Source organism: Drosophila takahashii, chromosome 3L, assembly GCF_030179915.1.
Source record: "Drosophila takahashii strain IR98-3 E-12201 chromosome 3L, DtakHiC1v2, whole genome shotgun sequence".
Taxonomy (NCBI): domain Eukaryota; kingdom Metazoa; phylum Arthropoda; class Insecta; order Diptera; family Drosophilidae; genus Drosophila; species Drosophila takahashii.
Window position 1 is genome coordinate 27491817 of NC_091680.1, and position 24605 is coordinate 27516421.

The 24605-nt window shown below is 38.8% G+C and overlaps 4 protein-coding genes across 4 annotated transcripts; 2 read left to right on the plus strand and 2 right to left on the minus strand.

The window, feature by feature from the left end:
• Positions 1–12864: 12864 nt before the first annotated feature.
• LOC108062304 (cuticle protein 16.5-like) lies at positions 12865–13433 on the minus strand. The gene is made up of 2 exons (XM_017148908.3): positions 13322–13433; positions 12865–13261 (listed from the first exon to the last, which is right to left on the minus strand). Exons 1-2 carry the CDS (start codon positions 13331–13333, stop codon positions 12917–12919), a joined length of 357 nt encoding a protein of 118 aa, XP_017004397.2. The 5' UTR covers positions 13334–13433; the 3' UTR covers positions 12865–12916.
• On the plus strand, positions 13255–14057 carry LOC123002393 (cuticle protein 16.5-like). Its single transcript, XM_070215086.1, has 2 exons — positions 13255–13676; positions 13732–14057. Exons 1-2 carry the CDS (start codon positions 13665–13667, stop codon positions 14047–14049), a joined length of 330 nt encoding a protein of 109 aa, XP_070071187.1. The 5' UTR covers positions 13255–13664; the 3' UTR covers positions 14050–14057.
• A 3968-nt stretch (positions 14058–18025) lies between these two features.
• LOC108068183 (cuticle protein 38-like) lies at positions 18026–18573 on the minus strand. Its single transcript, XM_017157609.3, has 2 exons — positions 18462–18573; positions 18026–18401 (listed from the first exon to the last, which is right to left on the minus strand). Exons 1-2 carry the CDS (start codon positions 18471–18473, stop codon positions 18063–18065), a joined length of 351 nt encoding a protein of 116 aa, XP_017013098.2. The 5' UTR covers positions 18474–18573; the 3' UTR covers positions 18026–18062.
• Positions 18395–19221, plus strand: LOC108068182 (cuticle protein 16.5-like). Its single transcript, XM_017157608.3, has 2 exons — positions 18395–18816; positions 18872–19221. Exons 1-2 carry the CDS (start codon positions 18805–18807, stop codon positions 19214–19216), a joined length of 357 nt encoding a protein of 118 aa, XP_017013097.2. The 5' UTR covers positions 18395–18804; the 3' UTR covers positions 19217–19221.
• The last annotated feature ends 5384 nt before the right edge of the window (positions 19222–24605 follow it).

The window sequence follows — 24605 nt, forward strand, 5'->3', positions numbered from 1 at the left end:
TCAGCGAAACACATTTCTGCTCCAGATCTTACTACCAGCTGCGGGGATACGACGTTCAACTAGCTAATCATCCTGCTGATCGCCATCGCGGAGGCTCTGCCATTATCATTAAGTCATGCCTGCAATATTATCAATTCCTAAGTGTGGAATATCAAACAGCTCAATGCGTTGCAGTCAAAGTCAAAACTGACTAAGGGGAAATTGTCATTGCGTCTATATACTGTCCACCAAACTCCCAACTATCTTCTGAAGATTATGAGCAGCTATTTGACGAGCTAGGCCCAAATTTTCTAATCGCTGGGGATTGGAATGCACACCATCGTCTCTGGGGATCTCGAAACTCTTCTAATAGGGGCAGAGCTCTAGCAGATCTCATATACTCGTCTAATATGCAGATCCTTGCCACTGGAGGACCAACACATTACCCCTACAGTCAACGCACACCATCAGCAATAGACTTCGCCATCTTCAAAGGAATTCGCTCCGAGTGCCTAAACATTTCGGAAAGCTTTGACCTGAGTTCGGATCACATCCCTCTTATAATTCAGTACAGAATTGCTGCATGTAAGCTCTCCCGGAGGACTTGCATCTTGCCCCAGAATGCGAGTATACCACGATTCCAGGAAGCCATTAACGGCTTGGTCAATCTCAACATGCACCTTAACACTCCTGAGGACATTGACGATGCTACTGAGATGTTTGTGCGAAATATTCACATTGCTGCTGAATCATCCACCTGCGGCCAAAGCCCAAACAATCCATCCAATCCACCTCAGGCACTTTTAAAACCTGAGGTCCTGGATCTGGTGACGTTGAAAAGGGCATTGCGTCGAAGATTAATGCGTACACGGGATCCTGCGGACAAAAGAGAATATCGTCGAGCTGAAGACGATCTAAAAAAGCTTCTGCACAAAACGAAGAGTGATTACTTTGCCGAATTGCTCCGCAATGCCGATCCCACAAAACCATATGGATTCAACCTCTGGAGAGCAACAAGGAAAATAAAAAGACAACCCCCTCGTCGAATCCCAATTAAGCGTGCTGACAACACATGGTGCAGATCAGACACTGAGATTTCGATGGCGTTTGCTGATGAGCTAGAGGAGCGCTTTCGGCCATTTAGCCTAGCTAGGTCTGAAGACGTTGAGGATACAATTTCATTCCTAAATGCTCCGTCCCCAGCTATCGAACCAATTCGTCATGTCAGCCCGGAAGAGGTTTGTCTTCAAATTCGCAAGCTCCATCGCAGTAAAGCTCCAGGATTCGACGGAATTGACAGCAGGATTGCAAAGGCGTTACCCAAGAAAGGTATTCTGTTCATAGTTCTCCTCTTTAACTCCATGCTACGTATCCACCACTTCCCCACCCAATGGAAGTGTGCTGTGATATCAATGATACCAAAGCCAGGTAAACCGGAGAACCTACAGACCAATAAGTCTGCTGACTACATTCTCTAAAATATTCGAGAGAATATTTCTTAGCAGAATGATGGCAGTAAGATGCGTACAGGATGCCATTCCAGACCACCAATTTGGCTTTAGAAGTCACCACGGTACCCCCGAACAAGCTCATCGGGTAACCCAGCACATCATAGATGCCTTCGAAAATAAGCAGTACAGTTCGGCAATCTTTCTTGACGTCATGGAGGCCTTTGATCGAGTATGGCACGATGGCTTGCTTTTCAAGCTAAAAACCCTCTTGCCAACTGGGCAATTTCTCCTCTTAAAATCCTACCTCGAAGATCGAAACTTCATGGTTGAAGTCAGAGGCGAAAGATCAACTATTAGAAGCATCCGAGCTGGAGTACCTCAGGGTAGTGTACTTGGCCCCGTCCTGTATACCCTCTACACCGCCGATCTGCCAAATCCTCGAGAACCGGGTAGTCTCTTGGCGACGTATGCAGACGATACTGCCTTTATCTCCAATTCAGCATGCCGTATCGAAGCGTCCCGAATGACACAAAACTTCCTAGATCTGTATAGCGAATGGACGACCAGATGGAATATTGCTATAAACGGAAGCAAGTCCCAGCATTGCAACTTCACGCTAAGAAGTAAAATCCTTCCCAGGGTCAATTTCCAGGACACAGTCATCCCGCAATCCCCCCAGGCCCAGTATTTGGGATTGATCTTGGACAAGCGTCTTACGTGGAGGCAGCACATAACCAAAGTCGCAGCCACTTGTCGTGCCAAGCTTCGAAAGCTGAACTGGATGCTTAGAGGAAGAAGTACGCTCAGCCTCAGTAACAAGACGTTGCTTTTCAAGTCTATCGTTGTCCCATCGCTCACTTACTGCATTCAAATATGGGGCACTGCTTCGGATTCCAACATCCTGAGGCTACAAAGAATGCAAAACAAAGCTCTGCGCACGATAGCAAATGCACCGTGGTACGTGCGAAATGAGGTCCTAGCCAGCGACCTGCACATTCCTTCAGTGAGAGAGCAAATCAACATGCACTCAAGCCGCTACAGCGAATGACTACTAGCCCACTCCAATCAATTAGCTGCATCCTTGGCAAACCCAACCACAAGAAGAAGGCTGAAGCGTCGACACCCTGGTGATCTCTGGACAAGAGGACGCCATCAAACCCGCGTCCTGAGACAGTAATGTAGAACTGTCAATGTTATAAAATTGTTCTTTCCACACTCATGTTATGTTTTCAGTTATTTGTTTCTATGTTCTAAATTATGCGTTTTATAACCATTAAGTTGTTTGATCAACGCTATAAATAAAAATATGCTATATAAAAAAAAAAAAAAAAAAAGTTGTTCGAGTCAACTTTTTTCATCGATTTTATTTATTTATTTCATAAAAGAAACCAATTTTGGTTAAAAGAAAATTTGTGTCATAGCGCCCGCGGGCCGTGGGCCTTATGACACATAGCGCCTGCGGGCGTTATGAAACTTTTGAGTGTGTCATAAGGCCCACGGGCGCTATGTCACTTTTTTTGAGGGCCTTATGACACACAGGAAAGAGTCATAACGCCCTCAGGGAAAATATATTTAACTATTACTTTAGTAATTAATGTGATTTTTTTAGATTTTTATGTCCGTTCTGGGTGAAATTTGCTACTGACCGTTTTTTAGAGTTCCAATTTTATATTCCGACCTGTTCCAGTTTTCATTCGGAACTGAATTTGATTTCATTTGATTTCAGTTAACCGAGTAACAATCCTTGCAGTTCTTTCGGAAGTGAGTCTTGGAACAGGTCTGGGAATTTCGATTCCGTGTGAATCTTTCGGAAGTGAAAACTAGAACAGGGCCGATTAGTTTAGATTATTTATATAAATAAAGAAGTCGTATTCAGTAAACAATAATGCGGCTTGCACTTTTATTCAAACAAATTTTTGTCTGCGCCCTACACCCAAAAAAAATCGACTGAAATCGCCCTTGGTTTTAGAAAATCGAGTATGAATTTGCTTTACTGGCGATTTTGTCTATATTAAAGAAAGTAGGTTTTTAAAATCAAAGACTTTTTTCTAAAAATAAAAAAAAAATAATCTGCAATTTAGAAATTTTTTGCTTGAAAGTAAAAAAATATTTCTTAGAATTTAGAAATAAAGGTTTTCTAAAAAATAGAAATACGGTTTTTTTAAATATAGACAAATATTTTTTAAATAACAAAAAAAAAATTCTCAAATTCAGAAAATACAAAAATCTATTTTCGGGCTTTGGAATTATACCCGGTTGCTTCTGTGACGCCACGGCCTTTCTTGTTTGTCACCTTATTTGAATATCCTTTAATTGAGCACATGGGTGGTTTCAAATTGGAACTGTAATAATAACTGAAATGAGTATACAAATTACAAATTATAATTATAAAAACCCAATAACTTACAAAGTCTATTCACATTTTGTTCTCCTATTTTTACTCAAATTGATCTGGCTCTCTTCTGGTTATTCCTTTTAGTTGTTCATTTAATTTTGCTCTTAAATATTTATTGATTAATATTAATATTTATATATTTATTATGGTTCAATGGTAACAGTACACTCAGAAAAAAAATCGCCCTGAATTTTAGAAAATCGCCATACTTTTTAAGCCAAAGGCTTAATAATAACTGAAATTATTATATTATTTATGTAGGGTAGTAGAAATTGATAATGTTTATTTCGGATATACATATAAAAAAGTAAATTAAACGAACAAAGATTTTGTATTAATCTTCACGACTTTCGCACTCTATGGATGACACGACTTGCTCCCTTCAATATTCGCAATCGACTGGCTCAAACTTAAATTATTAAGGCGCAATTTCTATTAAGAAGAGGGTGATCGCTATAGACATTCTTTGATGAAAAGAGACGGTTCTATCCGGCGTTTTGGCTGATGAAATAAGCCACGAGGCATATGAAATTAAATAGGCCGCTTAATACCCTAATATACCCATATCCCACAATCGGCCATCCTGAATCTTCATTCGCCCCTGAATGAACCCCATGTTTGGTCCCTCCTGATTACCTGCTTTCTTTACTTCATAACGCCCGTGATTAAGTTTTTTAGTTACTTTGTAAGGGCCGAAAAATTTTGGACGAAGTTTCATTCCAGTTCCATACTGTGTCCTTTTTATGGCAACCAATTCTCCTACGGCATATTCAGTTTCTACCTTCCTTTTTTCGTTAAAACTCTTCTTGTTTTCTTGCTGAACTTTCTCTATGTTCTGCTGAGCTTTCTTTCGTATCTCTTTACGTTCTTCATTTAGTTCTTCTATTTCTAAGTCTTCAAAAACTTTCAAGAACTCGTCGTCCCTCTTTCTCATATTCAATCCGGTCAAGATTTGGAACAAACTGTACTTGGTGGTTCGAGGTGGAGTGTTGTTAATTATCTGCTGAACTCTATCTACGTGACGATACCAATTCTGTGGCTTTTCCTGACAAATTTTGCTCAGCATCGGAATGACAATTTTGTGGATTCTTTCCACTTGGCCGTTACCTCTGGGTACGCCTGTGGTAATGTGCAGAAGCTGGATTCCTTCGCGGTTGCAGTACTCGTTAAAGAGTCCTGAAGTGAAAGCTGTTCCCCTGTCGGTAACTATGCGGCGAGGATTGCCGAAAACTGCTGCTTGCTTTTCCAGTTTTTCCAAGACTTCTTCGGTTCCAGTCGATTTTGTTGGATAAAGCCACACAAATTTTGAAAATCCATCCACGACAGCCAAGATGTGGTTATAACGTTTCTTTGTGTCGGTTAGGGGTCCAACGTGGTCGATGTGATAGGTTCCGAGAGGTTCCTGAGCCTTGTCAATGGGACTGAGTAACCCTTCCTTTTTCCCACGCTTGGAGTCGATGATCAAGCATTCCACGCATCCTTGGACAACTCGTTCTACTTTCTGTTAGATACCAGGGATATAATACGATTTTTCCAGGATATCGCGAGTCTTTTTTACACCAAAGTGGCCCTCCCTGTGTGCTACGCTGATAATTTCGTCTTCCATTGTCTCTGGAACAACTAACAGCTCAAGAACTGCGTCTTTGTACAGGATATTATTTTTTAGGAAATAATCTTTGTAGTCGTCGTTGCTGGTTAATATGGTTTTCACAGCTTTTATCCAGCTGTCGCTGTCTTGTGCCTCCACTAAACGTGACTTTGTAGAATCGGCGATTAGAAAGCATGACAAACGGCTTAATGCGTCCACGTGCCTCATCTTTGTTCCAGCCCCGTGCTCTACCTTAAATTCAAACTCTTGCAGAGCCATGGCCCATCTGGCAACTCTTGGTGGTAGATCATCCTTCTTGATCGTCATTGCGAAAGCGTTGCAATCGGTAACCACGGTAAAAGCCTTTCCAAGGAGGTAAACTCGCCACTTTTTCAACGCATTCACGATTGCTAAAACCTCGAGCCCACAATTGTTTGTTTTCCTGCTCATAAACTCAACAGGATGAAACTGCTGATCCTCCGAGTCCCTTTGCTTTAAAACGCCTCCGAAGCCGTATTTGCTTGCATCTGTATGAACTTCGGTTGTAGCCATCGGATCGAACAGTTTGAGTACTGGTGCTGACACTAGTAGCTGTTTCAAGATATTAAACGAAACTAATCCTGGCTCAGTCAACGTGATATTTCTGTCATCCTTTGTGTTGCTTTTCATCCGAAGAAGGTCGCTTAAGGGTTTTGCTGTGAGGGCATAATCTTTAATGAAGCGCCGCATATATGACGTCAGACCCAAGTATCGCTGCAAAGCTTGTCTGCTTTGAGGTATTGGAAAATCGACGACTGCTTTAATCTTCTCGTTCGTGGGTGCTATGGTTCCGTTTTCAATCGTGTAGCCTAAGAAATTGATCTTGCTCTTGAGAAATTGTGCTTTTTCCCACTTGATTCGCAATCCAGCTTTCGAAGCTGCGCTCAACACTTTGTCCAACGCCTTCAGTCCTTCATTTTCGTCCTTGCTTGGCACGATTATATCGTCCATATAGACCACGATCGTTTGCGTTTGAATGAGATCCCTCAAAGTAGACGTGACATATCGGCAGAAAACAGCTGGAGAATTTGAGATACCAAACGGTACATGAGTGAATTCGTACTGCACGAACGCTGTGAACTTCCTAGATTCTTCGTCAATCGGCACATGAAAGAAACCATTCATCATGTCCAGGGTTGTGAATATTTTCGAGCCCTGCAACCTGTCGAGAACATCGTCAATTAGACTCATCGGAAAATTGTCCTTCTTGATCTTCTGATTTAGTCGGCGATAATCGCAGCAAAATCGTCTGGATCCGTCCTTTTTAGCTACCAAGACCACTGGCGAAGCATACTCTGAGGAGCTGCACTTGCTTCTCTATGAAACACCTGTTCTCGTATGACGTGCGTCTTGGGCGTTGATATACAGGAATGTCGTCTTCCAACACGATTCTCATGCTCACTGGAGACTCTATCGATTTTATTGGCTTGTACTCTGTAACAAGCTGCGCTAACTTTAGTTTTTGATTGTCGGCCAGGTGAGATAAATTAATTTTTTCTAGGACGGAACTTTTCTCGACTATCTCCATGACACACATTCCATTAAATGTCGATGCAAAGTCTCTCTATTTTGCCCTGAACTCGACGCCGTTGGAACTGAACATTACGTCGACTGACTGTAGCACATCGTTTCCCACAATCGCAGCGTACTCGAGTTCGTTCTGTTTGGCGACATGGAAAGTTACCGAGAAGCATACACCATCAGCTTCAAGATCGACGTCGAAACATCCTACGGTCATAAGTTCGCCCTTGCCGATACCTCCCAGGTGCTTAACTACTGGCTTTAGCTTCAAGCCGTCAAAACTTCTGAAAATGTCCTCTCTCATCAAACACGAGTCACATCCCGAATCAATCATGGATATGAATGTCACTCCTTCAGCTTTCATCTTTTTGTAAATGAGTCCCTCCGCAGCTTTTACTTCCAGTATACTTTCAAGCTCTTTCTTAACGGAAATAGTTGCTTTATTCTCATCGCAATTTTTAGAGATCCTTTCTTGTTGCACTTGTAACATATTACTTCGCCTTTGCAATCCTTAGCAATATGGCCTTCGCTGTTACACTTAAAGCATTTCCTTTGAAAATTGCTCTGAGTCGGTTTACCTGTCGATTCCCTGTTCAAATTGTCTTTAGTATTTCCCTTACCCTTCATCTTTTCGTAAATGCATAATTCGGCTTTAAGTTCCCTAATGGAATTCGCTCGATACAACCCTGCCTTAGTACGTTACTAGACTTTCCTCGTCAAGATTTATCGGTTTGCTGATCTCCATTAAACTATAGAGATACTCGAGGCATGTCTCTTTTGGTTGTTTTTGCCTTTGGCGCAAAATCTTGTGTATCTCTGCCGAACATAGCTTCTTACCAAATTCTTCCTGCAACGCGTTTTTCAGCTCAATCCAACCCCTAACTCCCCTTGTACTTTTAATGTAGAGCTTGGCTGCTCCAATCAGAAGTTGCTTGGCATAAATAAATTTCTGCAAATTATCCCAACCCACGGTAACTGCAACGTCATCGAATTCAGACAGCCAGTGATTGACGTCTTCCTGTTCGGAGCCTGAAAATGATGAAACGCTGTCCTGAATATCGCGTAGGGTAAATCTCGAGCTACTAGGTTGAACCGCCTCTTGGTAATTGGAAGCACTACTAACACTCGCAACATCCTCATCAGCCTCGCCGTCCTCATCGTGAGCCACAACTAATTGATAATGATCGAACAACCTATCCTGCAAGGCTCCTTTTCTGCCAGTTGTATCCAAACCTAGTTCGGTTAACTTTGCCCTTAGTCGAGGCACAGTTTTAGCGAGGATCGTTCTAGCATCCATGGTAATGCGTTTAAACCGTTTACAATCAGTGGTACAATTCAATATTTAAATGTTTTGATACAACAAAGTAAGAATTTAATTAACGTTAAACAATTCGTGTATTCAAAAAAAGTTCAAATCAGATTAAATATGTGAAATCGCCTCAGCCAATTTTGCCAATCCAGTCCACTCTGCTACTCCAGCTCGTACTCTTCTACGATGTCGTCACGCTGCACTGCTTGATCGTCTCGTTGCCACTTCTTGTTCGTCTCTTTGCAATTTTTTCGTCGTTTGCAAGTTCTGGCACCTCCTCTTTTCGCCACAGGAAACTTTTGTTGTCGCAAAAATAGCTGAGCATGTACTTGTAGGTAATAAATACTTTATTTCGGCTTGATTGACCAATAATGTTGTGATCTCGCTGTAAGAGGCGGAAATTGTGTTCTAAACATTATTAGACCATTTCGTTGCGAACAATTACAGCCAACTTTGAAGCCCGTACTGTTAAATTTACTATACATTTTTAATAATTTTAAGTCTGTTCCAGTTCAGATACTATTGTACAGGATGCATTTTGGGCCTATTGGTACCACTTAATTCCTTCGTAAGAAGCGTTTGACCATGGATAGTTGAGAACTAAGTCCTTGCTCAATAAATTCTGCAAATTTGGGATACATTTTTCGACATTTTTAATACGAAAATATACATTTAAACATTTTAATTGATTATTTTATTTTTTTTGCATGTAACTTTTTATACCCTTGCAGAGGGTATTATGATTTCAGTCAGAAGTTTGCAACGCAGTGAAGGAGACGTTTCCGACCCCATAAAGTATATATATTCTTGATCAGCATCACTAGACGAGTCGATCTAGCCATGTCCGTCTGTCCGTCTGTCCGTCCGTCTGTCCGTCTGTCCGTCCGTTTCTACGCAAACTAGTCTCTCAGTTTTCAAGCTATCGGGATACAACTTTCCCAAAAGTCTTCTTTCTATTGCAGGTAGTATATAAGTCGGAACGAGCCGGATCGGACAACTATATCATATAGCTCTCATAGGAACAATCGGGAAAAAAAAATGTAAAAAAATTATATCTTGGGTGTTTTTGAACCTATAACATCCTACTTTTGGAAATGTCATTTTTTATCTAATTCTGAATTTCGAATAAAATTTTTTCAAAATCGGACGACTATATCATATAGCTGCCATAGGAACGATCGGAAAATAAATGGGAATATAATAGGAAATAAATTATTGCTTCGTTGGTTTTTATTGTATTCTGTTCTACTCTAGGATATAACTCTTTTCAACTATTATCGAATTTCGATTTTAATTTTATCAAAATCGAACTACTATATCATATAGCTGCCATTGAAACGAACGCAAAACAAGAGGGAACGTTATAGTCGGATGCCCCGACTATCAGATACCCGTTACTCAGGTAAAGGGAGTGCGAGGGAGATGGAGATAGAGATAGAAAACGTTGATCACGCATAACTTTTTAACGAATGGTCCGATTTGAAAAATTTCTTCTACATTTCGATAGGTATTGATAAACACAATAAAACTGCATTTTTACTTTTCCAAAATATTAAAATTTTTAAAATCGTATATAAGCGATTGTGGGCGTTAGAGGGGGCGTGGCACCATTTTGAAACAAACTTGCGCTGCGTAGGAATTCCCAAAATCTGCATGCAAAATGCCAATCTTCTAGCTTTTATAGTTTCTGAGATCTCAGCGTTCATACAGACAGACAGACGGACAGACGGACAGACAGACGGACAGACGGACAGACGGACAGACGGACATGGCTAGATCGACTCGGCTAGTCATCCTGATCAAGAATATATATACTTTATGGGGTCGGAAACGCTTCCTTCTCCCTGTTACATACTTTTGCACGAATACAATATACCCTTTTACTCTACGAGTAACGGGTATAATTAATGAGAAATAATAGGAAAATTAACATTTTTGCGATTTGTAAATTAATAGGAATTATCTGCAAGGGTATATAAGCTTCGGCTGGCCGAAGCTAGCTTCCTTTCTTGTATTTTAGTCTATTTGACATAATTAAAATTAAAAAAAAAATTGTTGATAATAGGCGCTTCAATGTAGAAATAAAAAAAAAACACATTTTTAGCCATAATTTACAAATAATAATAATTTTAAAGTTTTGCACACAGCTTATTTCTGTGACATTAAAAAAGTCAATGATTTTAGTTTTTTTTAATTTTAAGTGTTATTCTATGGAATCTTAGAATAGAAAAGTGGGTTAATAAGGGCCAAAATACTACCTAACATAACTGCATTTAAATTTTGGTAAATTATCGTATAGTTTGTTAGCTTTACGAGTTTAAATTTTAAGTTTACCTCTGCACGAAATAAGCTGTGAGCCACTGTAGGCCGCTTAATACCCTAATATACCCATATCCCACATTTATTAATGATAAACATAAAAATCAAATTACTTACTATCTTGAGAAAAACATTTTGGTCGCTCGCGGGATTCGAACCCCTTACCTCACAGTTTGCAATCAAACACTCTACTAGCTGCGCCAGGGAAGCATCACGAGAGGCGCTGTATAAAGTACATTCTCATTCTGTTCTCTTGGGCACTAGGTTTATACTCTTATTTATCCATTATGTGTGTGTTAGTTTACCTAAATCCTTATTTGTATTAAAGTATACATATTAATGCGCCAAAAAAAAAAAGACGCAAAAAATGCCCGCCTCGACGTGGGATCGAACACACGCTTCCGAATATAAGCGTAGAAAACAAATAATCCGCTCGCATTAGACCCCTAGGCTACCGATTGGGCCAATTTCCTAAAATGTAGGGCGATTTTTTCTTAGTTAACCTGTTATTCAGAATTTTTTTCTAAAAGTGGATAACAAGAGGAGTTGATCTAATCAGGGTTAGTTTTTCTTATTATTTAGAAAAATATTTTTTAAAAATAGAAATATTTTCTGAATTTCAAGGCGATTTTCAAAGAATGGCGATTTTCTACAATTATGGGCGATTTTTTTTCTGAGTGTAATTAAATGTTTCAAATTTGAAAAACTTAAACGTCATTTTTATGAAAAAATATAATTATTCATGAGCTAAAAAAAATGCAATACATTTTTTTTATTAATATGTAAATATTAGTGTTAAAAAAAACAAAAGGCACCATGAGATTTTCGTTTGGACGTGGGATTGAACTCACACTTGCAGCCGCAAGCTTAAATAACATATGCATGCACGCACGCGTTAGACCCCTAGGCTACCAATCCCGGAAATTTTCTTCGATTAATAGCGATTTTTTCTTAGGCTAAAAAAAATTTTCTAAAAAGTGTAAATTGAAATTGACCAAATACGGTTAAATTTTTTATTTTCTAGAAAAATATTTCTTAGTGTCACAAATTTTTTTATAAATGTTTGAAAAATCTTCAAACATGTTTTCTGTTTTTAGAAAAACAATATTTCTTTTATGTAGAAATATTTATAATTTTAATGGAAATTTTTTTTTAGTTTTGAAAAGTTTAGTATTTTTTTTTAACACTCAAATAAAGAAAGGAAGATTAGAAAAATAAACCTTATAATTTAGAAAAAAGATTGATTTTTCTGTATTTGAGGAAAAATTTTCTACAAAAACTCGTTCAACAGAGAATTTTTTTGAAAATTAGAAAAATTTTCTGAAGATTAGAAAATTTTTCCTCTTTATAGAATATTTTTTTAAAGCACAGAAACATTTTCTTTTTCTATATTTAAGAAAAAAAAAATTTTTTTTTGAGTGTATATAACATTTTATTGAAATACTTGGAAATGCGAGTAACATAGAGGTAATATAGTAAACAGTTGTGTAGAATAATTTAGCAATGAGTAATGTGGTTCAAGTTAAATATTGGGGGTAAAGAAAAGCGCCGCAGGAAAAAAATTTTTGTCAAAAAAATCGCGCGATTTTTTTTTTTTTTAAATTTTTGTCAGCGGTCTATTTAACAATTTATTGAAATACTTGTAAATGATTTTCAACTATCTGTCTGCAGTACGGGCAGAGCAATAGAAAGTTTTTTGAACGCTGTTCCAGATTTTTGAAGCACTCAAAGCATATTTTGAACTGCCTACATGGTAGAAAAACTACGTGCCGCGCCCTATCAATGCAAATAATACATTTCAGCACGTCAGCCATTTGGCTGAACTGCAAAGTATTTTCCACATCTTCATCTTCTGAATCAGAACCGGAACATAACTCCTGAAATGTTTAACTGACTAAATTATGAAAAAGCATGAGAGGTATCATGACAAACGGTACTCTCTTCTCGGTAATCTCATTGATTCGAATGCGCTTTACAACAAAAAGGTATTCTTATCGGTATTCTCATTAACTCAAAATGCATTTTAGAGTTTTTTTAGAAGTTGCGGGCGTTATGACACTTTTAAAAGTGTCATAACACCCGGGGGCACTATGACATTTTTTGAAAGGGCGTTATGACACTCGTAAAAGTGTCATAAGGCCCACGCACCCTTAAAAACAGTGGCGGAACGAGGATTTTCAAATACATTTTTTTCATACCTTTTTAATATCCCCTCCCCGTTCACTTTTCACCCGTGGATTTTCGCATGATTAAAAGCCATTAATTTACTTTTAATTTACAATATTATTTATTGTCGATTGTGATCGCAGTTTAATTTAGATAAGGAGTGGCGTGGGAGCAGCGGCGTAGCTGAGAGGGGTGGAGAATGCCAAAGGGGAGGAATATGCCAACGGGCCAGCCAAAGGAGCAGCTGCGTACTTGGCGACCACTGGAGCAGCCACGGGGGCAATCACGGGGGCAGCAGCGATTCCATTGTAGTTCCTGGCGATCACCTGGCTACTGGTGGCGGTCACGACTGGAGCAGGAGCAGCCACCACTGCAGCAGGAGCAGAGTAAGCCAGAGGAGCAGTATAGGCCAAGGGAGAAGTGTAGGCCAGAGGAGCACCCAGGAGTCCTGGTTTGGCAGCAGCACAGGCAACGAGGGCGAGGACAACAACGGCCTACGTATAAATTAACTTAATTAATATAATCCTCCAATGTTCCTTTTTATAAGAACTTACGTATTTGAACATGGTGGCTATATTACTTGATTTGCTTCTTCGAAGGGCTAGAAACTGAATGATGTCCAACTGATCTTGGTGTAGCACATTTATACCCAAAACTTTACTTAGCTCTGACGCACTCAGTTCATTTAAATGCTGTGACAGTCTCGCGTTACTATTTGCACTTTACCATACTTTATGTGATTTCCCACTGCTGAATGTGGAATATCTGTTGGTGGCCAATGAATTCGGTGCTCTGAGGTCACAGACGCAGTATAAATAACGAAAGGAAAAGTGTTGAACGACATCACACAAGTTCAAGTTTTCGAACCGAAAGCACCAAAGCAAATAAACCTTCAAAATGTTCAAATCCGTAAGTTTAAGGATTTGATATTTTGTATAGTTTTATAAATGTTTGTTATCCACAGGCTGTTGTCCTCCTCGCCCTAGTTGCCTGTGCTGCTGCCAAACCAGGACTCCTGGGTGCTCCTCTGGCCTACACTTCTCCCTTGGCCTATACTGCTCCTCTGGCTTACTCTGCTCCTGCTGCAGTGGTGGCTGCTCCTGCTCCAGTCGTGACCGCCACCAGTAGCCAGGTGATCGCCAGGAACTACAATGGAATCGCTGCTGCCCCCGTGATTGCCCCCGTGGCTGCTCCAGTGGTCGCCAAGTACGCAGCTGCTCCTTTCGCCTACTCGTCCCCTCTCGCTTACACTTCTCCAGCTGTCGCCCCAGTTCTTCTGTAAGCTGAATGTTGATTGATCTACAAATATATACAAATTATTCAAAAACACCAAGAATCACTAGGATTTTAATAGGCAATGGAGCAACTGTGAAGATACCGGACAATTTTAATTGAATTAGCTAGTGTCAGCAGGTCGTGGCCGTAGACAACAGTAATGACTGTCCATGTGTACTCCACCTGAAATTTTGCGGATGCATATCACGTAGCCAATGGACAAGTTATTGGCCATCGGCAGCCGTTGCTGGATGCTCGATTTTTAAGTGTGGTTAAAAATGGTTTGTTTTGAAGTTGTTGTGCACGAAAGTATGTAATTATGTCAAGGTCGCTAAGGTATTCGAGGCCGGGCTAATGAACTCTTAAGGGCTAAATGAGTAATGCAAAGAATTAAATAGGGTCTTCCCACGGAGAGCCCTCCACCATCCGTTGAACGTATGGTCCGTAAAGTTTTGCCGTTCCAAAATTTTCCCAGTTATAGGGTCTTTCTACAGAGCTCCATCCACCATCTACCATCCGTTGAACGGATGGTTCGTAAGGTTTTGCCTTTCCGAAAATTTCCCTGTTAGTCCGCCATCCAATTTTGACGGGCTTTGACGGGCTCTTTTACGCGATAGTTAGCCGATGTTTTTTCGTTGCAACTCTGAATTCTTCCTCTTGACTGTGAAAAATGAAACGAGGAAAAAACAAGAGAGAACACTATAGTCGGGTTGGTGTCCCGACTATCTAATACCCGTCACTCAGCTAAAGGGAGTGCGAACGCTGTACTCGGGTTGGTGTCCCGACTAATAATCGTAACTCAGCTAAAGGGAGTGCGAGGGAGATAGACATATAAATTTTGATTGCGTAGGGGAGTGTAGGGTAATTTGACGAGTAGGGTAATGTGACGAACTCGTCGAATCTCATATATGACGTCACGACAAAAATTCCAAATAAATGTAGACGTCTTATCGTGTCGACAATGTATTTACAGTAATATTAATAAGAAGTCCCGGAATTTGTTCGTGAGGTAACTTTCGCTAAAAATGTGGCGCGCAAACTAGCAAACCCATTCAATTTACTTGTGTTTCAGCAGTGCCAGAGCAAAGATGAGTGGAAAATAAAATCAGGCAAATATATGCACGTATACATGAGATCTTTATCAACAGTTTTTGGTACCTCGCTTTTTTTCTTTTGCGCCGTTTGAGAGTGACACCGTTTTTGCTCCAAGTCTACCTTGTAGGGTATCGTGACGAACTTTTTGTAGGGTATTGTGACGAACTTTTTTTATTCAAGAATTTTAACTGTTATCGTTGATTATTTGTAAAAAAAATATAATAATACCAGATAACATTTACTGCTGCAGTTTTATTGTTGTTTTTAATAGTGACGTCAGTTTAATTTAATTTTTAAAAAATTTGCACTTTGACCATTTTTATACCCGTTACTCGTAGAGTAAAAGGGTATACTAGATTCGTGCAAAAGTATGTAACAGCTAGAAGGAAGCGTTTCCGACCCCATAAAGTATATATATTCTTGATCAGGGTCACTAGCCGAGTCGATCTAGCCATGTCCGTCTGTCCGTCTGTCCGTCTGTCCGTCTGTCTGTCTGTCCGTCTGTCCGTCTGTCCGTCTGTATGAACGCTGAGATCTCAGAAACTACAAAAGCTAGAAGGTTGAGATTTCCCCCACATATTCTTTGGCTTCCTACGCAGCGCAAGTTTATTTTAGCCGAGCGCCACGCCCCCTCTAACGCCCACAATCGCCCACTAACGATTTTAAAATGGGTCCTGCGCCCACATCTTTAAAGATTTCCGAAAAGTATAAATGCAATTTTGTTGTGTATATTTATACCTATCGAAATGTAGAAGACATTTTTCAAATCGGACCATTCATTAAAAAGTTATACGCAATCAAAAATTATATATCTATCTCCCTCGCACTCCCTTTAGCTGAGTTACGATTATTAGTCGGGACACCAACCCGACACAGCGTTCGCACTCCCTTTAGCTGAGTGACGGGTATTAGATAGTCGGGACAACAACCCGACTATAGCGTTCTCTCTTGTTTTTTTGTAAGTTTGGGTATTATCTTATTACTTCTTTCTTTTCCGTATCGAAAATAGCCTTTCCGTAAATAATATATAAAAAAATTTATTTTTTTTGTTTGTAAAAAGGATGGTTTACACCAAGCGCTGTGGGATTTGGCTACGTTGAAATTTCGAATCCAAATTTTTTTAGAAATATGCTCAGTAAATGTAGGTAACTTTCTGCTTTTACACTTTTAAAAAATATTGATTTTTGGAGAAGTTACATTAAAGAACAAGTCGTTCGTTCGAAGGGTTCACGCCAAACGCTTTGGGATTTAGCTGCATTGGAATTTCGAATTTCGAATTTTTCAGGGATATGCTCAGTAGATGTAAGCAACTTTCTGCGTTTACACTTTTGAAAAATATTGATTTTTAGTTACATTCAAAAAACGAATCGTTCGTCACCTTACCCTACACTCCCCTATAACTTTTTAATGAATGGTCCGATTTAAAAAATGTCTTCTACATTTCGATAGGTATAAATATACACAACAAAATTGCATTTTTACTTTTCGGAAATCTTTAAAGATGTGGGCGCAGGACCCATTTTAAAATCGTTAGTGGGCGATTGTGGGCGTTAGAGGGGGCGTGGCGCTCGGCTAATATAAACTTGCGCTGCGTAGGAAGCCAAAGAATATGTGTGGGAAATCTCAACCTTCTAGCTTTTGTAGTTGCTGAGATCTCAGCGTTCATACAGACAGACAGACGAACAGACAGACGGACAGACGGACATGGCTAGATCGACTCGGCTGGTGATCCTGATCAAGAATATATATAGTTTATAGGGTCGGAAACGCTTCCTTCTACCTGTTACATACTTTTGCACGAATCTAATATACCCTTTTACTCTACGAGTAACGGGTATAACAAGAGAGAACGCTTTAGTCGGGTTGGTGTCCCGACTATCTAATACCCGTCACTCGGCTAATGGGATTGCGAGGGAGATGGATACATAACTTTTTTTAATGATTGGTCCGATTTGAAAAATGTCTTTTACATTTCGATAGGTATAAATATACATAACAAAATTGCATTAAAACTTCTCGGAAATCTTTAAAGGTGTGGGCGCCAGACACATTTTAAAATCGTTAATGTGTGATTGTGGGCGTTAGAGGGGGCGTGGCGCTCGGCTGAAATAAACTTGCGCTGCGTAGGAAGCCCAAGAATATGTGTGGGAAAACTCAACCTTCTAGCTTTTGTAGTTTCCGTGATGGGCTGTGCTGTATGTGTATGTGCTGTATATAGAAGTTTCGACGCTCAGCTCACATCCTCTTCTCCGTGTGATAAGGTAGCGATGACGCCCTACCGAAATTTGCAAATCCCGGAAAGTCCGAGGTTCACTTCCCACAGAGTGCAAGTGTGTTGAAATGGTAACAAATTGTTGGGTTATTGATACCAACTTCGACCTTGAGTCTGCCAAAAATCCTCACAGAAACTAAAATTTTAGTCGATTCAAAATATTTGGGTCAAAGGTTACTAATGAAATAGTCAAACATTTCTCTGAGTGTACAGGTACGCGATATATCAATTTGAAAAAGTATTTTAAAATGCAGGTTATGCTGTCTAATTTTATTTTTGCGTAAATTATAGCCAAAACATATTTTTGTGCACACTTCTGACCGTTATCGAAAACAAGGGTTGCAGTCGGGCACAAGTCACTCTTTGACCTTGACATAATTGCCATGCTCTGTACTCAAAGCTAAACATTATAGTAGACCCCGAATACAAATCAATTTCGCACAATTTAATGTAAAAAACATTGGACGGCATCTGCTGCCGCTGAGCTGACAATAATTTTTATGACCATTACGTGACCGGCATTTTAAAACATTCAAATGTCCCATCAGCAGGCCTCGAGTATCAGTGGAATTGGTATGCCATCGGTAAATCCCATTAGGAGAAAAAGGAGGAGAACTTTGAGTTTGTTTTGATTTTTATATTTATTTTAAAGCTTAGACAAGAACTGGAGCGCCAGCGGGAAACGCATTATAGGCCAGAGGAGAAGTGTAAGCGAGAGGGGACGAGTAGGCGAAAGGAGCAGCTGCGTACTTGGCGACCACTGGAGCAGCCACGGGGGCAATCACGGGGGCAGCAGCGATTCCATTGTAGTTCCTGGCGATCACCTGGCTACTGGTGGCGGTCACGACTGGAGCAGGAGCAGCCACCACTGCAGCAGGAGCAGAGTAAGCCAGAGGAGCAGTATAGGCCAAGGGAGAAGTGTAGGCCAGAGGAGCACCCAGGAGTCCTGGTTTGGCAGCAGCACAGGCAACGAGGGCGAGGACAACAACGGCCTACGTATAAATTAACTTAATTAATATAATCCTCCAATGTTCCTTTTTATAAGAACTTACGTATTTGAACATGGTGGCTATATTACTTGATTTGCTTCTTCGAAGGGCTAGAAACTGAATGATGTCCAACTGATCTTGGTGTAGCACATTTATACCCAAAACTTTACTTAGCTCTGACGCACTCAGTTCATTTAAATGCTGTGACAGTCTCGCGTTACTATTTGCACTTTACCATACTTTATGTGATTTCCCACTGCTGAATGTGGAATATCTGTTGGTGGCCAATGAATTCGGTGCTCTGAGGTCACAGACGCAGTATAAATAACGAAAGGAAAAGTGTTGAACGACATCACACAAGTTCAAGTTTTCGAACCGAAAGCACCAAAGCAAATAAACCTTCAAAATGTTCAAATCCGTAAGTTTAAGGATTTGATATTTTGTATAGTTTTATAAATGTTTGTTATCCACAGGCTGTTGTCCTCCTCGCCCTAGTTGCCTGTGCTGCTGCCAAACCAGGACTCCTGGGTGCTCCTCTGGCCTACACTTCTCCCTTGGCCTATACTGCTCCTCTGGCTTACTCTGCTCCTGCTGCAGTGGTGGCTGCTCCTGCTCCAGTCGTGACCGCCACCAGTAGCCAGGTGATCGCCAGGAACTACAATGGAATCGCTGCTGCCCCCGTGATTGCCCCCGTGGCTGCTCCAGTGGTCGCCAAGTACGCAGCTGCTCCTTTGGCTGGCCCGTTGGCATATTCCTCCCCTTTGGCATTCTCCACCCCTCTTAGCTACGCCGCTGCTCCCACACCACTCCTCATCTAAATAAAACTGCGATCACCTAGAACCACACAACGAAATTTAATGTAAATTAATGGGATTTAATTAGAAGGGGAGTGTAGGGTAAGGTGACGAACGATTGGTTTTTTTAATGTAACTTTTCTAAAAATCAATATTTTTTAAAAGTGTAAACGCAGAAAGTTTGGTGTGAACCATACTTTTTTTGCACTTTCAAAAGTTGTAGGGTAATGTGACGAACGATTTGTTTTTTAATGGAACTTTCCCAAAAATCATTATTTTTCAAAAGTGTAAAAGCAGAAAGTTGCTCACATCTACTGAGCATATTTCTGTAAATGTACGATTCAAAAATTTCATCAGAGTTAAATCTTACAGCTTTTGGCGTGAACCATCCTTTCCATCTGACGGCACAACTAAAAACAATACAAAACTACAACAAAACTGTTATCTGGTGATAATGGGTGTTTTTTTTATAGGTATACAATTTGAAGTTGCAATAAAAAAACAAGAAAGGAAGCTAGCTTCGGCCAGCCGAAGCTTATATACCCTTGCAGATCATTCCTATTAATTAACAAATCGCAAAAATGTTCAATTAATTTCATTAATCTCATTAATTTTCCGATCGTTCCTATGGCAGCTATATGATATAGTCGTCCGATTTTGATCAAATTAAAATTGAAATTCGGAAATATTTAAAAAGAGTCATATCCTAGAGTAGAAGATAATACAATAAAAACCAAAGAAGCTAGAATTTATTTCCTATTACTTTTCCATTAATTTTCCGATCGTTCCTATGGCAGCTATCACTATGGACGGCAGTCCATGTAGTGACGAAGCGCACCAGAAGAGTGTGCGAAGGCGACTACTATTATATAGCCGCAAAATTGAAAATCTGCTGTGATAGTCCGATCGTAATGAGTAATACACCAATCGAAAGGTATTGCAAAAACTTAAAGGATTGCATACCAAGACCTCAAGAAAATCAATTGGTTTGGGAGAGAGAGAGGTGAAAGTGAAAAAGTGAAAATTTCGAATTTTGGAGCTGTTGGGGCCGGTGGGGATAAAAGCCCCCTCGCAATGTTTTAGTTGTATTCCTATTGAAAATACCCGTCGAATGAGGGGTCATATGCTCCGACGCTCCGTTCAAAAGTTATAGCCAAAATAAGATTTTCTTATTCTTCCCAAAATGAAAATTTAATTCTGTTTGTCAGTTTGTCAGTTTGTCCAAAATATGTTTTTTAAGTTCTGAAAATTTGATATGACGTTCATCACATCGATATAAAAAACTTTTGTTCTACCACTTTTGAAAAAACTGGCTATTTTAGGGGGAAAACAGCTATAAATAGCTAAAATTCGGCACGCTACAACAGAAAACTTTCGTGTAGATATTAAATATTTGCTAAAGCGGGCCGATCGAGTAAATTTTAGGCAGCGTACTTATTTAGTCGCATCTAAAATCATTTTTCATCACAAAAGTTGATATCAAAACTATTTGTTCTAAACTACGTTGAAGGTGCGATCGTCACTAGTTTTTTACCTCGTTAAGAGGTGTTTTTATTTGATTTGTCATAAGCGGCGACATGGAAACAAAAATGAGTGGTGACGGCAGGAAAAAGAAAAAAAATTTAATATATAACCAAAATTAAAAAAAACTGTGCCATAAAAAAATAATTAGTGGTATTTTCTTGATCTAGGGCCCCAACACTAACATAATTTGCAATCAATTGCTGTGGAGCATTTTGGCTGAGATTATAGTTTTCGAGATTTTAGCGTTCATAGACACAAGAAAATATGTATAATCAACTATTTAATAGTGAACAAGAGAGAACGCTATAGTCGGGTTAGTGTCTCAACTATCTGATACCCGTCACTCAGCTAATGGGAGTGCGAGGGAGATGTATATTTAAGATTTTGATTGCGCATAACTTTTTAATGAATTATCCGATTTGAAAAATGTCTTCTACATTTCGATAGGTATAAATATACACAACAAAATTGCATTTATACTTCTAGGAAATCTTTAAAGGTGTGTGTGCCAGACACATCTTAAAATCGTTTATGGTGATTGTGGGCGTTAGGGGGCGTGGCGCTCGGCTGAAATAAACTTGCACTGCGTAGGAAGCCCAAGAATATGTGTGGGAAATCTCAACCCTCTCTCTTGTGTAGTTTCCGAGATCTCAGCGTTCATACAGACGGTCAGACGGACAGACGGACATGGCTAGATCGACTCGGCTAGTGACCCTAATAAAGAATATATATACTTTATAGGGTCGGAAACGCTTCTTTCTACCTGTTACATACTTTTGAAGGAATGTAATATACCCTTTCACTCTATGAGTAACGGGTATAAAAATATAGTTATACAATATGCACGGTTAGCTTTTTTTTAAAGATTTTTAGTAAGTTATAAAAACACGGTTTGCATGTTTTTTTTAATTATTTAATTTTTTTAAATGTTAAGGGAATAACTGTTATACATAAAAATCAACAAATAACAGTTATTTTTTGAGTTTTATTATAAAAATCAAATAAATAAAATTCATTGCGGATTTGTAAACTACAATGGCTAACAAAAATAATGGTGTATTTAACAAATTTTAGGGCTCTTCTAAGTGTATGATTTGTTTGAGAAGAAAACTTTACAATAACAGTTATTTTCGGTCCCTGGTACAAACATTGTCGACACGATAAGGGGAGACGACTACATTTATTTGGAATTTTTGTCGTGACGTTACTTCCCCATATTTCAATGAACTGAACATAATGACACGTAATAATAAAATAAAAAAAAAAAATTGCCCAAGCCGTTTTTTTTATGGAAACTTAATGATGATTTTTGGTTCAGATATGGGTTTGTCTAGGGTTAGTGGGTTGTCTTGCTATCCCGGACAAAAGTTGACATAGTCGCCATGCCATTAATATTAATATAAATAGCCGTTAGAATAAAAGTTGATACAAGTCTAAATTTTACGTGATTAGATCTTTCTTAAATGAGTTATCATTGCGATTTCTGTACTAAAACGTAAGTCCTTTATTAATAGGAGTAAATAGACTTGACTGGACTGAAAAACAACAAGAAAGGAAGCTAGCTTCGGCCAGCCGAAGCTTATATACCCTTGCAGATAATTCCTATTAATTTACAAATCGCAAAAATGTTAATTTTCCTATTATTTCTCATTAATTTTGCGTTCGATTCAATGGCAGTCATATAGCTGCCATTGTAAAAGTAGTTATAGTAGTTCGATTTTGATAAAATTAAAATCGAAATTCAAAAATATTTGAAAAGAGTTATATCCTAGAGTAGAAGAGAATACAATAAAAACCAACGAAGCAATAATTTATTTCCTATTATATTCCCATTAATTTTCCGATCGTTCCTATGGCAGCTATATGATATAGTCGTCCGATTTTGAAAAAATTTTACGAAACGACTCCTTCACTGCGCTGCAAACTTCTGACTGAAATCATAATACCCTCTGCAAGGGTATAAAAATGTATTTTTTCGTAGTTGCACTATTAGTAGTTGTACTATTAGACGATTAAACCCAATTTAATAGCTTGGTAATACTCTAGTTTATGGTCCTTACCCCCAAAATTCGCGAAAAAATTATCCTCGCCGGACAGCGAATTCTTAAGAATTTCCATGAAGAAATATAGTCGCGGACTGCCATGGTTCACTTGTAATCGAACTTCAAAGCTCGAGGATCATTTCCGTTGACCTATTTTGTGGTCTTGGCCGTCACACAAGTCCGTTACGAATATTTCATACATCTCAGCCATAGACGTTATTTATAATTTTGAACGCAATGTAAGCATTAAACAAAAGAAAAACAAAAAAAATGTTCACCAAAAGCCAACAAAATGTAAAAAAATCGCGCAATTTTTTTATTTCAGATTTCTTTCTTTTTAAATTTATACAAAATGCAATAATGCTTTTCAGTATAAGCAAAATAAAAAATCCTCATTGGCCATTTTTTTTTAATTTTATGCCAAATTTGTTTGTTTTTAATTTTTACCTTTACGATTTATTAGTTTTTCTTTTTTAACTTACGTCAAATATATTAGGGAGAGGTCTGTAGGTTGAGACAGTCTGTAAGTTGAGACACTCAATTTTCTCAAAACTTTTCCACTAAAAAAATTTTTTTTTTTTTTGTCTTTTTGAGTGACAAAACTTTTGGAGAAAACATTATAAGCCAGGCTCTAGCCAGATTTAAGCCGTGAGAGTCGTGTACCATTTTGCACCAAAAAAGTTTTTGTCCACTTGTTTTTAAAAATCTATTAAAAATTAATAACGTGCTTAAAATACCTTGGTAAGAGGTTTAAAACATTAGTAATTAAACTGTTACCAAATTAAAAAAAGAATTAGCTTAATTTGACAGTCAGAAAAAAAGGTTTTAATTTTGGGACACTTGGGACACTTTGAGCGCGTAAGTTGAGACACCCTTAGCCCGACAGAGGTCGCATTCTGCCTGGTACATTTCTTTGATATTAGGGGAAAAGTGAATGTTCAATGAGCCTTTTGGTTTTAATTGTTATTTGGTCTAAGTTCTTAAAAAATGGATGGGAAATAATTTAAGACGAACTAAAATTGATTAAATTAACATAAATAAATAGTTTTTAAAAGTTTGGAGTGCTTTTGGTGTGAGTATTATTGACTTTTAAAAGTGTCTCAACTTACAGACCAATTTTTCAAATTGTCATTTTTTGGCCCTTTTCAAAAAAATAATTTTTTAGTTTTCCCCGGGAAAAAAAGACTAAGCTTTCGATCGGTACCTAACACGTGAAGTTTCAAAAGCGAATGTCTAAATGGGAGACTGACATTTTGCTATAAAAAATACATGGGCTTTTCGTTTGTTGTCAAAATAATAAAATTCGACAAAAATGTGAAATTGGTTTTATAGCAGGTCAGACCCCACAACAGCGAATTAAATATCCTCGGTGGGCAGTGATACCTTAAGAACTGGAGTGACCACGGATGACCAAGACATACATATCCTTTAGGTGAATCTGGAGAAATCGCGGTCCAAGGAGGATTATTTATTGTAACATTTGTTACGGTCTTAGCCGTTATAAAACCTTTAATTTTTATATTTTTAAACAAAATCGTAGAAAAGGCAACACCAATAATGCACGCATTTTATAATCCTAACCGCAATACAAGTACTAAAGAAAATGTAAAGAAGCGCTATGCGCCGCAGGCAAAAAATATTTTAAAAACAAGAGAGAACGCTATAGTCGGGTTGGTGTCCCGACTATCTAATACCCGTCACTCAGCCAAAGGGAGTGCGAACGCTGTGTCGGGTTGGTGTCCCGACTAATAATCGTAACTCAGCTAAAGGGAGTGCGAGGGAGATAGATATATGTTGACAATTTATAAAGCGTATAACTTTTTAATGAATGGTCCGATTTGAAAAAT